At 34.6% G+C, this 13421-nt stretch overlaps 1 protein-coding gene across 1 annotated transcript in view; it reads left to right on the top strand.

The window, feature by feature from the left end:
- LOC105555157 (canalicular multispecific organic anion transporter 1-like) overlaps positions 1 to 13421 on the top strand; it is a 103354-nt gene that overhangs the window by 42270 nt on the left and 47663 nt on the right. Inside the window, exons 9-13 of the mRNA XM_012001960.1 lie at positions 2105 to 2189; positions 2286 to 2352; positions 2718 to 2844; positions 8512 to 8688; positions 11747 to 11914. Of these exons, the coding sequence (XP_011857350.1) occupies positions 2105 to 2189; positions 2286 to 2352; positions 2718 to 2844; positions 8512 to 8688; positions 11747 to 11914 (624 nt within the window). The remainder of the gene's footprint in view (positions 1 to 2104; positions 2190 to 2285; positions 2353 to 2717; positions 2845 to 8511; positions 8689 to 11746; positions 11915 to 13421) is intronic.

Raw genomic sequence — 13421 nt, forward strand, 5'->3', positions numbered from 1 at the left:
GGAGAAAAGCACATTGATAATATCAGTCAGCCAACAAGCCATGTGTGAGATGTCTGGGTCTGCCTACTTTTAGTTGTAATCTCCAGTTCCTGGAGGCTGTTTAGATACTAGATACAATGAGTAGATGGATGCTAAAGCCACAGGAAACCCAGAAAAGTTCCTTGATCCTTTTGCCCTGAGATTTATGGTTACATTTTTTGGATATCAGGTTTGGCCATCCTCCATTCAATTATTTTCCTCAAGTCTGGATTCATAAACAAAGTGAATATTTGCTTATTGGAATCATCCTTTAATTTAAGAACTTTACTCTTTAAAAAATATTACTTGAATAAGGAGTAACATAATTGAATAGTAAAAACCAATTAAGCCATTTTTGTTACATCACATCTTTTTTCATGTTATTTTTCTTAAAATAACCAACAGAGGGCGTAGAAGAACCGCTGATGTGATGCTTTTAGTATTTGATTTCGTAGCACGCTTCTCATAAAGAAAATGTCAGTTCTTAGAGTAACAGTTTTGTTCTAGTTTTGCAACTAGAATCTAGCTAAAGGTCCGATATCAAAGCCTTTTCCAATTGCTAGCAGTACTGTGCTACCTTCATTTAAGGAGACTATTTTTCCAAAATGGAAAAACAGAAAAAGCTAGCTGTATATTCTGATTTGCCACACTTGGTAAACAAAACCACAGCCCAATTACATCTTATGTGTTAACGATACAAGTCCCCTAACACAAAGTAAATAAAAATGTACTAGAAATTTTATGTAAGTCAGGTTTCCGAAAACAATGTAATTTTATTTATCCTAATGTAGCTAAACATTTTATAGCTATTTTACATTACAATTTCCTATTTTACTATAATTGAATATTATTGTTGTCAACAGTATAGTTTTGTTTATCATCAGTAGCAGAATTCACTCACCAATTCTAAAGTTGCTTTTAAAACTTTATTTTTCTATATCACAAGGAAATATTACCTCACATCTGTTAGGATGGCTATTATCAAAAAGTCAAAGAATAACAAGTGTTGGCAAGGATGTCAAGAGAAGGGAACCCTTGTATACTGTTGGTAGGAACATAAATTGGTACATCCGTTATGGAAAACAGTATGGAAGTTCCTCAAAAAATTCAAAATAGAACTACCATATGAGATAGAAATCCCACTTATGGGAAAATATCCAAGGGAAATAAAATTACTATGTTGAAAAGATATATGCACTACCATGTTCATTACAGCATTATCAGGAGCCAACATGTAGAAACAACCTAAGTGGCCAATGGCAGAAAAATTGATTAAAAAAATATACAAACAATATAATAGTATTCAATAAGGCAGAATATTATACTAAGTGAAATAAACTAGGCACAAAGAGACAAATACTCTATTATCTCACTTATATGTGAAATCTAAAAAAGTCTAACTTATGGAAGCAGAGTGAAGAAAAGTGCTTATTAGAGCTCAAGGGTGACATTGGGGTGGGGTGTGGAGGGGTGAATGAGATGTCGATCAAATATTACAAACTTCCAGTTATAAGATGAATATGTTCTGGAGACCTAATGTACAGCATGATGAATATGGTTAATGATAGTGTATTGTATACTTGAAAATTGCTAAGAGAGTAGATGGTAGGTATTCATATACACAGGAAAATAAAGGTGTCTACAGGAGGCAATACATAATCTAATTAGCTGGATTGTGGTAATCATGTCAACATGTGCACGTGTATAAAAATCATGTCATATACCTTAAATATGTATAATTTTTCTCAATTATACCTCAAAGAAGTTGGGAAAAAATCAATCTTTCTGTAATTATTAAGAGTTTTTACAGCTTTTCTATAATAATATATAGGATTTTCATTTCTTTTTCTCATACCTTTCAGCATAGATGACATTAGTTTTGATCTTTGATTCTTGAAACTGCCCTTTGTCTTTAGGAATGAATGTATTTATAGCATTAAATCAATTCAAACTATGCTTGATATATTTATCTCAATATCTTTAATCTGCATAAAAATTCTACTCAGGCTGTAAAACATAATAAACATTTTTTAGTTTAAGTTCTACTTGAACCCCAGATAAATTCCATCTGTGCTTATTTTGATAGACAAAGATATCCCTGGGGCGTTTGGAAGACTTTCTCCACACTGAGGAGCTTCTTCCTCAAAATATTGAAACAAACTATATAGGAGGTCAGCACTTCCTCTTTGCATTCATTACTTACTTGACTTCTGGGTTGAAGGTAATTGGTTCTAAAATGCATCATTGTATATTTTTTTCTTCCTTAGATCATGCTATTGAGTTTACAGATGCTTCTTTCTCCTGGGATAAAACAGGAATGCCAGTTCTAAAAGAGTAAGTCGTGGTTTGGAGAATTTTTTTTAATGTTAATATTGGGTTCTAAAATGCTCCGTATTTTTATTTCTTGGAGGTTTTTAATAAGATTAACATACTGAAATCAATAAGACTTTTAACCTCTCACTTCACCTTTAATTTTCATGGTGATCTTGCTGTCCTTTTTTCTATTATTTCTTCTACCTGCAGCATTTTATTGTTCATTTGTTTGCATTTTGGAAGGGTAGGTGTTTGTACAAAAAAGGTGAAAAGCGACGATTTCAGGGATGATGCTAAGTGCTGCACACAGTGACTTATCTAGGAATAGATTTTTAAAACAACCGTAAAAAGAATCTCCTATATTGTCTCCCTTCCTTCTCATGCAGCTTGAACATAAAGATCCCAGAAGGAGCTTTAGTGGCTGTTGTAGGGCAAGTTGGGTCTGGAAAATCATCCATGCTTTCTGCCATTCTGGGGGAAATGGAGAAACTTACCGGAGTAGTCCAAAGAAAGGTAAAATAAAAAATACATTCTTTCAACATCTTCTAATGTAACAAGCTATAGCCAACTTGTCATTAGTGTCAATAAGAATTTATCAAGCTGAATTGAAGATGCAAGCCTTTAATGGGCATTTCCAGTTTATAACAAACATTTCAATTTCCATAGAAATTGATTAACTATGGGTGGATTAATAACAGAATTCTGTTCTCCAAATACTTCAGCAAATCATTTGTAAATGCTTATGGTAATTGTTTGATGATATTAACTGAATTGCAACCAATTATAGAGAAATGAATGTGATTTATATTGTAATTTGATTAGGTTTCTATTTATTATTCAGCAAGGTTCCCTAAGTAATTACAGCCATTTCATTTCTAAGAAGTCTTGTAGCCACTCTCGGGTAGGATCTTTGACCAAAAAGAAACTTCAGAAAAATAAAGTTATTAATAACCTACATTTAAGATTCAGCATTAGGACCATGAAGAGATCTACTCTTGACTAATTGTTCTATTCTTAAAGGTCAATAAGAATAAGAATTGAACAAGTTCTTAATCAGCTCTCTCTTTTTGAAACAGTAGACTACCCAATGAACTTTTCCTTAGATGTAATCAACTCTTAGGTAAAACACTTAAGTAGCCCAATCTTTCCTTCTTACCTGTGACAAGATGAACAAGCTCTATGTATCTGAGATCAGCATCTCTTCACTGTATCATTTTTTCTTTCCTCTCTGGGAAAAATCAACTCTAACTCCTTCTATTTTTCCTCACATATTTCTTTCTACCTTTATATCTTTCCTGATTCCAGTCCTTTGGTGACTAATTTTTGTTATTCTTTTTTATCTCGGCATGACTGTTACCTAGTCTAGGGCCAAATATGATTCCTGTGACTTTTTCTGATAAGATTGCACTTAATGAGCACCACTGGTTTTAAACCTTAAGTATACTATCTTTGTAGCACTATGCTGTTTGTAGCAATTGCAATTAGCCATTTCTCTGCAGTTCAGGATAGCTGTACCTTTTACTTGGGTGTACATTACAAACATAATAAGTGTCATATTAATTTCATTTTTATTTAGTTTTTTTCAGCTATTTCACTAAGCAATTACTGAGCCTATGCTATCTGCCAGAGAAGTAAACGTGAATAAGATATGCCCCTCTTCTTTCAAAGGTCATAGTGTAGTGAGGGAAATACCATAATCAATGATAAAAAGGTCTAAATCAGATATGAAAAATGAATTGAGGCATAAAAAACAACAAATTCTGCTTCAAAGCTGTCTCTTATACACATCTGGTAATTGGTTCTAAAATGCATCATTGTATATTTTTTTCTTCCTTAGATCATGCTATTGAGTTTACAGATGCTTCTTTCTCCTGGGATAAAACAGGAATGCCAGTTCTAAAAGAGTAAGTCGTGGTTTGGAGAATTTTTTTTAATGTTAATATTGGGTTCTAAAATGCTCCGTATTTTTATTTCTTGGAGGTTTTTAATAAGATTAATATACTGAAATTAATAAGACTTTTAACCTCTCACTTCACCTTTAATTTTCATGGTGATCTTGCTGTCCTTTTTTCTATTATTTCTTCTACCTGCAGCATTTTATTGTTCATTTGTTTGCATTTTGGAAGGGTAGGTGTTTGTACAAAAAAGGTGAAAAGCGACGATTTCAGGGATGATGCTAAGTGCTGCACACAGTGACTTATCTAGGAATAGATTTTTAAAACAACCGTAAAAAGAATCTCCTATATTGTCTCCCTTCCTTCTCATGCAGCTTGAACATAAAGATCCCAGAAGGAGCTTTAGTGGCTGTTGTAGGGCAAGTTGGGTCTGGAAAATCATCCATGCTTTCTGCCATTCTGGGGGAAATGGAGAAACTTACCGGAGTAGTCCAAAGAAAGGTAAAATAAAAAATACATTCTTTCAACATCTTCTAATGTAACAAGCTATAGCCAACTTGTCATTAGTGTCAATAAGAATTTATCAAGCTGAATTGAAGATGCAAGCCTTTAATGGGCATTTCCAGTTTATAACAAACATTTCAATTTCCATAGAAATTGATTAACTATGGGTGGATTAATAACAGAATTCTGTTCTCCAAATACTTCAGCAAATCATTTGTAAATGCTTATGGTAATTGTTTGATGATATTAACTGAATTGCAACCAATTATAGAGAAATGAATGTGATTTATATTGTAATTTGATTAGGTTTCTATTTATTATTCAGCAAGGTTCCCTAAGTAATTACAGCCATTTCATTTCTAAGAAGTCTTGTAGCCACTCTCGGGTAGGATCTTTGACCAAAAAGAAACTTCAGAAAAATAAAGTTATTAATAACCTACATTTAAGATTCAGCATTAGGACCATGAAGAGATCTACTCTTGACTAATTGTTCTATTCTTAAAGGTCAATAAGAATAAGAATTGAACAAGTTCTTAATCAGCTCTCTCTTTTTGAAACAGTAGACTACCCAATGAACTTTTCCTTAGATGTAATCAACTCTTAGGTAAAACACTTAAGTAGCCCAATCTTTCCTTCTTACCTGTGACAAGATGAACAAGCTCTATGTATCTGAGATCAGCATCTCTTCACTGTATTATTTTTTCTTTCCTCTCTGGGAAAAATCAACTCTAACTCCTTCTATTTTTCCTCACATATTTCTTTCTACTTTTATATCTTTCCTGATTCCAGCCCTTTGGTGACTAATTTTTGTTATTCTTTTTTATCTCGGCATGACTGTTACCTAGTCTAGGGCCAAATACGATTCCTGTGACTTTTTCTGATAAGATTGCACTTAATGAGCACCACTGTTTTTAAACCTTAAGTATACTATCTTTGTAGCACTATGCTGTTTGTAGCAATTGCAATTAGCCATTTCTCTGCAGTTCAGGATAGCTGTACCTTTTACTTGGGTGTACATTACAAACATAATAAGTGTCATATTAATTTCATTTTTATTTAGTTTTTTCCAGCTATTTCACGAAGCAATTACTGAGCCTATGCTATCTGCCAGAGAAGTAAACGTGAATAAGATATGCCCCTCTTCTTTCAAAGGTCATAGTGTAGTGAGGGAAATACCATAATCAATGATAAAAAGGTCTAAATCAGATATGAAAAATGAATTGAGGCATAAAAAACAACAAATTCTGCTTCAAAGAGTTCGAAAAAGAATCCAAAAGGAGGTTGCCCTTTATTTGATATTGAAAAATAATTAGAAATTGATAAAGATAAAAATAATGTCAATTCTAGATTTCACTTAATTCATTAATAATAGTAATAAGCTGAAAAGGCTGGGGTGAGAATTGCATAGGATAATGTGCACAGACCTAGCCTAGCTCCTCTCTATGAATATGTATGATGATCATCGTCTTTATTACGACTGTTGAGGCTCTCAAAATAAGATTTAAGGATTATTTCTGATATCTTTGAATGTTTTTAATTAAGAAGGTGTTCATAGCGATGAAACAAACTGTAATAATGCCATTATTAGTGGTAAAACAGAGAGGATATTCTTTGTTTATTTTAAATTACTGATGCCCAAGAAAAAGTATATTATCTGTTTTTATAACTGGTCATTGGCCTTCAGGAAGCTTTTGGCCTGGATCAATGGCAGGATATGAAGTATCACATTCTGAATTATTTCCCCAAATACTTTTTATTCAGAATTTATATCATCCTGATTATCTCTATTGAAGTAAAATTAACATTATAGCGGCATTTTCAAAGTGCTTTTGTGTGCACTTTCTATTTTTCGGTTTTTCAGATGATTACTTTTTTGAGGCATATTTTAATCCACAATATTCAAACTCTAAAACTGCCTATTGTCGCTAAACTTTCTCTGTAGACTCCCTACTCTTTTCAGTATCAAAAGCTCACACCAGGCACCGTTCATGAAAAGGATTCAATGTTCAGTGTTCTGTGGCAGAAACATCAGAGATTTGGAGACCATTTTTGAATTCACAAAACTTCTATTATAGTTTCATTATTAAGAATGAAACAAAATGTTTTCATTTGTATGTGAAAGGAAAAATAAAAGCAAACATTTACATCTCTATGAAAATTGTAGTTTCTGTTTTCTCATGTTCTTCAGTCTCTTCTCCTTTGTTTTTCATCCTCCGCACTGCTCAACTTGCTTAATACATAGCAAGTATTCAAAATATCGACCACTCACATGCTGATTTAATATGCAATTCAAAGCAAAGTTTAGATTATTCACTTCACAAGGCAATTTGAGAACAATTCCTTTTGTGTTCAAGATCAGGTCAGATCAGAACTATATTGTTTTTGATCAAAAGCCATTCTGTGTCTTACATACTCAACAAAGAAGAATTACAAGTTAATCTTTGATCTTTAAAGTAGTAGGTAGAAATCAAAAGGCTAATAATGGTTGCACATGTGTGTATATCAGAAAGTACTTTAAGTGGCTGGTATTGTTATAGAGTATGGAGTACTTAAAATACTGAATCAGTGTTTGAATTGAGTCCATGGGGTAGATTGAAAGGTAGGCCACTAGTGCAAATACTATGGGTTCTTTTTCTAGAAAAGAAGGGTTAGTTGAGAAGATATTTTATGCAGCAGACTGTCATATATTTAAAAATCATTTCAAGGTATAAAATCATGAAACATAAATTTGGGAGCAGTGGTTAATGTATAATACACGGAGATTTGCCACCCAGATCCTCCTACTAGTTAGGACTTCTACAAGTCCCAGCTGTGGGAGTATGAACAGGAAGTCATCTCCTTCAAGGTTGGCCTGGACTTCAGATAGTGGCCTGTCCCAGGGTCTCACTTTTGCTCAGCCTGACTTGGGACAGCTCTGATGACCAATTCTCTTCCATGGCTCTCCGGAAGATTGGCCAAAGTTTTCTTGGTTCTGCATCACATCCGCATCTGTGGCTTCTCGCTCTGCCTAATCTTCCCTCCTCCTTTCCTTCTACAGGGGTTGATCCCAAACAAACAACTTGGACCCCAAAATCTGATTCAGTGTTACAGACTGAATTGTGATCCCCCAAAATTCATATGTTGAAGTTCTAATTCCCAGTACCTCAGAATGTGACTGTATTTGGACACAGGGTCTTTAAAGAGCTAGTTAAGTTAAAACAAGTTCATTAAGGTGGGTCCTAATTCAGTATCACTGGTGTCCTTATAAGAGGAATTAGGACACACACACACACACACACACACACACACACACACACACGGAGAGAGAGAGACCATGTGAAACATGAGAAAATTACAATCATCAACAAGCTGAAGAGAGTGGCCTCAGTAGAAATCAACCTTGCTAACACCTGATTTCAAACATCTAGCCTCCAGAATTGTGAGAATAAATTTCCATTGTTTAAGCCACCCAGTCCATGGTATGTTGTTATTGCAACTCTAACAAACTAACACACTCAGCATCTGCTTCCAGAGAATACCACTTTAGACAGATAATTGAGAGAGAAGCTACAGTGAAAGTAAATAAGAAGCACAAAGTAACTCATTTGGAGGAAATTCCAATAAAACATATAAAATATGGTGCCATGATCTATGTAATTATATGTATCCATATTAAATTTTTTATTTCTGTTTTAAAACTAAAGAAGGCAAAACTATGCACTAAATATGTTCCTTTACTGTGATGCATGCAACTTCTCCTTTTCTCTAGTTAAGAATTTTTTTTAACCTCTTTCTTTTTTAGGGTTCTGTGGCTTATGTTTCTCAGCAGGCCTGGATTCAGAATTGCATTTTGCAAGAAAACATTCTCTTTGGCTCCTTCATGAAGAAAGAGTTTTATGAGCAAGTATTGGAAGCCTGTGCTCTCCTTCCAGATTTGGAGCAGTTGCCAAAGGGAGATCAAACTGAGATTGGAGAAAGAGTAAGGGAACTGTAATTTATCACATAAAGAAATATAATCCCATTCAGCTTGCTAATAAAATGTTAATGCCTTTTTCTTGAAGTCTCGAAGAGCTATACAACTATAATTTTTTAAAATTATTATGTAATTCCTATATAAGAGATGGCGATATTAAGGACAAGTAATTATCTACAATTGACTGTTTGGAAAAGATTAAAAATCAGTCGGAGATTCTGTTGTTAGTATCCACTTAGGGGAATAAAAGCCCATTCATTAGACCATCAAACTTTTGTTTTGGTGGCTGGCACAATGCAGTTCACTTTCTAAAGAGTGACTAATAGTTTTGTTTGTTCCTATATCTCTGGTGTGCAAAGTCAAGGCTAGAACAGGAGCAAGAGAGCACCAGTCTCCGGCAGTGGCACCCGAGTCCAGGTTCTAAGGAAGCTCTGAAAACAATACTGTTATGAATGTGACTTCTCCACGTTTGCTCATTCCTGCTTAAGTGGAACTTGTTCCCCTGTCATCTCTCTTTGTTCTATTTCATTTTCATTGTGTTAGTAAATAGTCATTACTCTGCTCAGTGTTTTGGATTTAAAAATACAAATATATATATATCATGAGCTGAAGTATGAACCCCGAGAGATTATCTCCAACCCCTGACTAAAATCTACATTAATTAAACATGAATGCAAAAGTAGCCTCTGCCTGCAATTCATGTGTGCTCTAAAGATGAATAAATAATCCTTACTGAGTGCTTTGAATCTCTGAAAAGAGTGAGCATAACATTGTTAGACATTTTTACACCTGCCCTCATGTTATCTAATAAGCCCATTATAGAAATTAATACAAGAAATACATAACAAAATTGTAGAATGTAGACATATGTAAAATCCAGGATGAGCCAGAATTTACCTTGTAACTAGAATTACTTCATTTATAATCTATAACTTTACAGATGTATTTTCTCAATAGTTTTAAATAGGTTTATTTTTTCCAACCCTTGGATTTCTTCTTGCATCTTCACCATCTCTAAGCAAAATGATCCATAGCTAAAAGGCAGACATGTGAATTCTTCTTCAAACTTGTTAACACATGTTGAACAAGATGCTGATAAACCCAATCTCTAAAAGTATGAAATATCTGATATTTTGTAACTGTAAAAAATCTTAAACAGGGAGACAAATCCAAACTAACAAGTATAGACTTAATATAGGCATTAAATGCTATTGCCATTTATAATGTCTTATTTTTATGATTAAATTTATCCCAATCTGCATTTGAACTTTACACATGCAACTGAATATTTCAAAAGGAAATCTGTTTATAGGTGCTTAAGAGACAAAAAAGACAATGACTGTAGACTTTTCGCCTACTTGTATTCATCTTTTCTTTTGGCATTCTTCATTTGACCACATTTATTAATTTTTATATGCCCTTATTCTGCTATGGGGTACACAGTGGTGAGTGAGAGATCTACCACTCTGCCTTCAAGGGATTTGCAGTCTGGTGCACCTCTGCCAATAATATTCATCAGTTGTCTTTATCAATATTTATTAATCACCTAGTGTTAGACACCGGGTGTCGAGAACACAAGGATTAACTAGGTAGGGGCTCATAGGCTAGTGAGAGAGACTGAGATAAATATTGCCAATTCTAGCAATGGGATGCATACACAAAGTGCAGCAAGACAGGAAGGGAGGGAATGAATCTCTGCACTTGGGACACCTAATGGAAGTTGCCTTCAGAGGACATTTCAGTGTGAGTAGCCCTTAAGTTAAAACAGAAGGATGTGGTCTCCCAAGCAGAGTGAATAGCCTCTTCCCGGTAGGAAAGACCAGGTTAGTCTGCTTGGCAAACCACAGTCACCTGAAGGCAACATTGGGAGAGTGGTGAAGAGATGAGTTAACGCCAGAATATAAGCATCTTAGATTTATACGAAAGAATTTGTTGTTTTTGCTGTTGCTCATGAGTGATGAAAAGAGGGAGCTGTGGATATCCAAGGTTTTTGTGCAAGATGATGACATAGTTACAGAAAAAGTGATGACAAGGTAGAGGGATGAATTGGAAAGAAGAGTAACTGCGTGATAATAGCTAATGTTGATTGTATCCATACTCGGTGTTGAATTTTTCCTAAAATTTTTACTCTAAACTTATTGAATGCTCCCAACAAACATACAATTTAGGTGCTATTATAAGCATATGCACACACACATATTACATTCCTTTATGTGCGTGTATATGAGTGTGTGGGAGGAGGGTGTATAACGCCTATCCCCCTTGCTAAAATGTGACCTCCTCGTGAGACTCTGTTTCACTCATCTTTGAATCCCAAGCACTAGCGTAGTACTCAAAATATAGTCATACCCAGAAGATGTTTGCTGAGTAGGAGAAGGATGAAGAATGCAAAGAGGCAATGGCATTTTATAATTACAGGTCATTGGCTAAGTTATGTGCTGCACTGAGAGCTTTTAAACCAGATCTGTAAACCCTAAATATAAAATAAATAAAGTAAATTGGGCCTGGTTCCATAATTCTTCATACGTGGTTGTACATGTCAACTTTAATTCTCACATGGACATGATGAACATTCCCTATTCTTGCTTCTTGGAGTTGTACTTTTGCCAACAAGACTTGTGCTAATCTTTCTACAGGAGAAAATAGGACATGTTGATTACTTCTTTGGTAATTTAGTTATTATTTTCAATTTCCTATGTGTCATTTTAAAAATAATCACTGATGTCAGTAGATGGTTGGCAGCCAAAAGTCTTGTTTAATATCCCACAGGCACGACTTTTCAGAGTGAGAGATTCGGAAATTCTTTTCTCCTTAATTGTTAGCATCCTCTTTCGAGAGTAAGCAGTTAAGAGAAAGTGGATATATCTGCTAATTTGTGCAAGTTAGTAATGCTAGGAAATGGGCTGGGGCTAGGCCTAGAAAGTCGTGGATAAAGAAAGGTTGGAGCGTTCATCTTGGGTTGCTACCTATCTATGCTATAAAAGAGCATTTGGATGTAACTGCACATGCTTTGAGATGTATACGCATTTCCTCTCGTCTTGTTTTTCTCCTGCTCCATTTTCAGGGTGTGAATATAAGTGGGGGCCAGCAACATCGAGTAAGCCTGGCTAGAGCTGTCTACAGTGGAGCCGACATCTACCTCCTGGATGACCCCTTGTCTGCTGTTGATGTTCACGTTGGAAAGCAGCTTTTTGAAAAAGTGATAGGGTCCTTGGGCCTTTTGAAAAACAAGGTAGACATAGTTTCATTTATGCTTTCTTGTGGGACAGGGGATCTGCCTAGCACTGTGCCTAAAATTCCATTTATTTTGTTTATTTGTTTCAGCAAAGTAGTCACATTTCACATGAAAAAATGGGATGCTTAGATTGCGATTTCACAGACAAATTTCAATGTGTAAATGTTAAAGTTTCACCTACAAGTTTACTCTGGTGACAATTTATGTGATTGTTATCTCTTTGTCTAATACCATATCCTAAGGGGATTTATGTGCCATAATGAATTGTTATTGACTCAAGTGATTTTTAAAATGGTATTTTGGTGCACTGCTGTTATTAAAAATAGAATTATTTGCCAGGCATGGTGGCTCATGCCTGTAATCCCAGCACTTTGGGAGGCTGAGGCGGGTGGATCACGAGGTCAGGAGTTCAAGACCAGCCTGGCTAAGATGGTGAAGCCCCGTCTCTACTAAAAATAGAAAAATTAGCTGGGCGTGATGGTGGGTGCCTGTAATGCCAGCTACTTGGGAGGCTGAGGCAGAGAATTGCTTGAACCTGGGAGGCGGAGGTTGCAGTGAGCTGAGATCACGCTACTGCACTCCAGCCTGGGCGAGAGAGCGAGACTCCGTCTCAAAAAAAAAAAAAAAAAAGAATTATTTTATTGCTTATGTAAAGTGTAAAATTTGGTATTATGAACATAGCAATCATAGCGATTCAATTGTTTTTTAAAGGGCCAAGAAGATGAAAATTAGTATTTACCAGTACATGCCATATTTTGCAGTGTAAATTAGTTCATTTATCCCTATTTCACATATAAAGGAACTTCAGGGCTCACAATGACTTGATATAGGTTGCTCAATTTAAGAACAATAGAGATTTTTTAAAGTATGTTTGACTCCAAAATCGCATTCATTTCTTTATAATACGTGTTTATGGAATTATTAATATAGAGAACTCTGAAAAATATATGTATAAAATTATAAAATATATGTCTCAGTAAAAATAAACATCTTTATATATTGACATAAACCCAAGATTAAAAATGTCACACTTAATTGTACGTATATGTATAAAATAATATGAATGACTTAAAAATAAAGACTATGAATTACGACTTGGATTAAACACTTTTTTGTAATGGTACTGTATATTTAAAAATAAGCAAGAATGACATATATGAAATTGTTTTGAATTTGCAATTAAATTGATTCATTTCTAATGAATGAAAAAATACCTGAACAGAAGTGTTAAAAATCACATTTACAAACTATTTTCTCACCTAGCAGCATGTCATTATTCCTTGTAAGATATATGGATGCTGCCTTAAACTGGCACCTACCAAAAATCATACTCTAAAATAGTAAAGGAAAAAAAGTTACTGCAGCTTTTTTGAAAATGCGATTTTTTGTAACCTCTGAGATAAAACACTGTCGTGGATAAAGAAAGGTTGGAGCGTTCATCTTGGGTTGCTACCTATCTATGCTATAAAAGAGCATTTGGATGTAACTGCACATGCTTTGAGAT

Source organism: Mandrillus leucophaeus, unplaced genomic scaffold (genome assembly GCF_000951045.1).
Source record: "Mandrillus leucophaeus isolate KB7577 unplaced genomic scaffold, Mleu.le_1.0 Scaffold671, whole genome shotgun sequence".
In the NCBI taxonomy this organism is placed as follows: Eukaryota; Metazoa; Chordata; class Mammalia; order Primates; family Cercopithecidae; genus Mandrillus; species Mandrillus leucophaeus.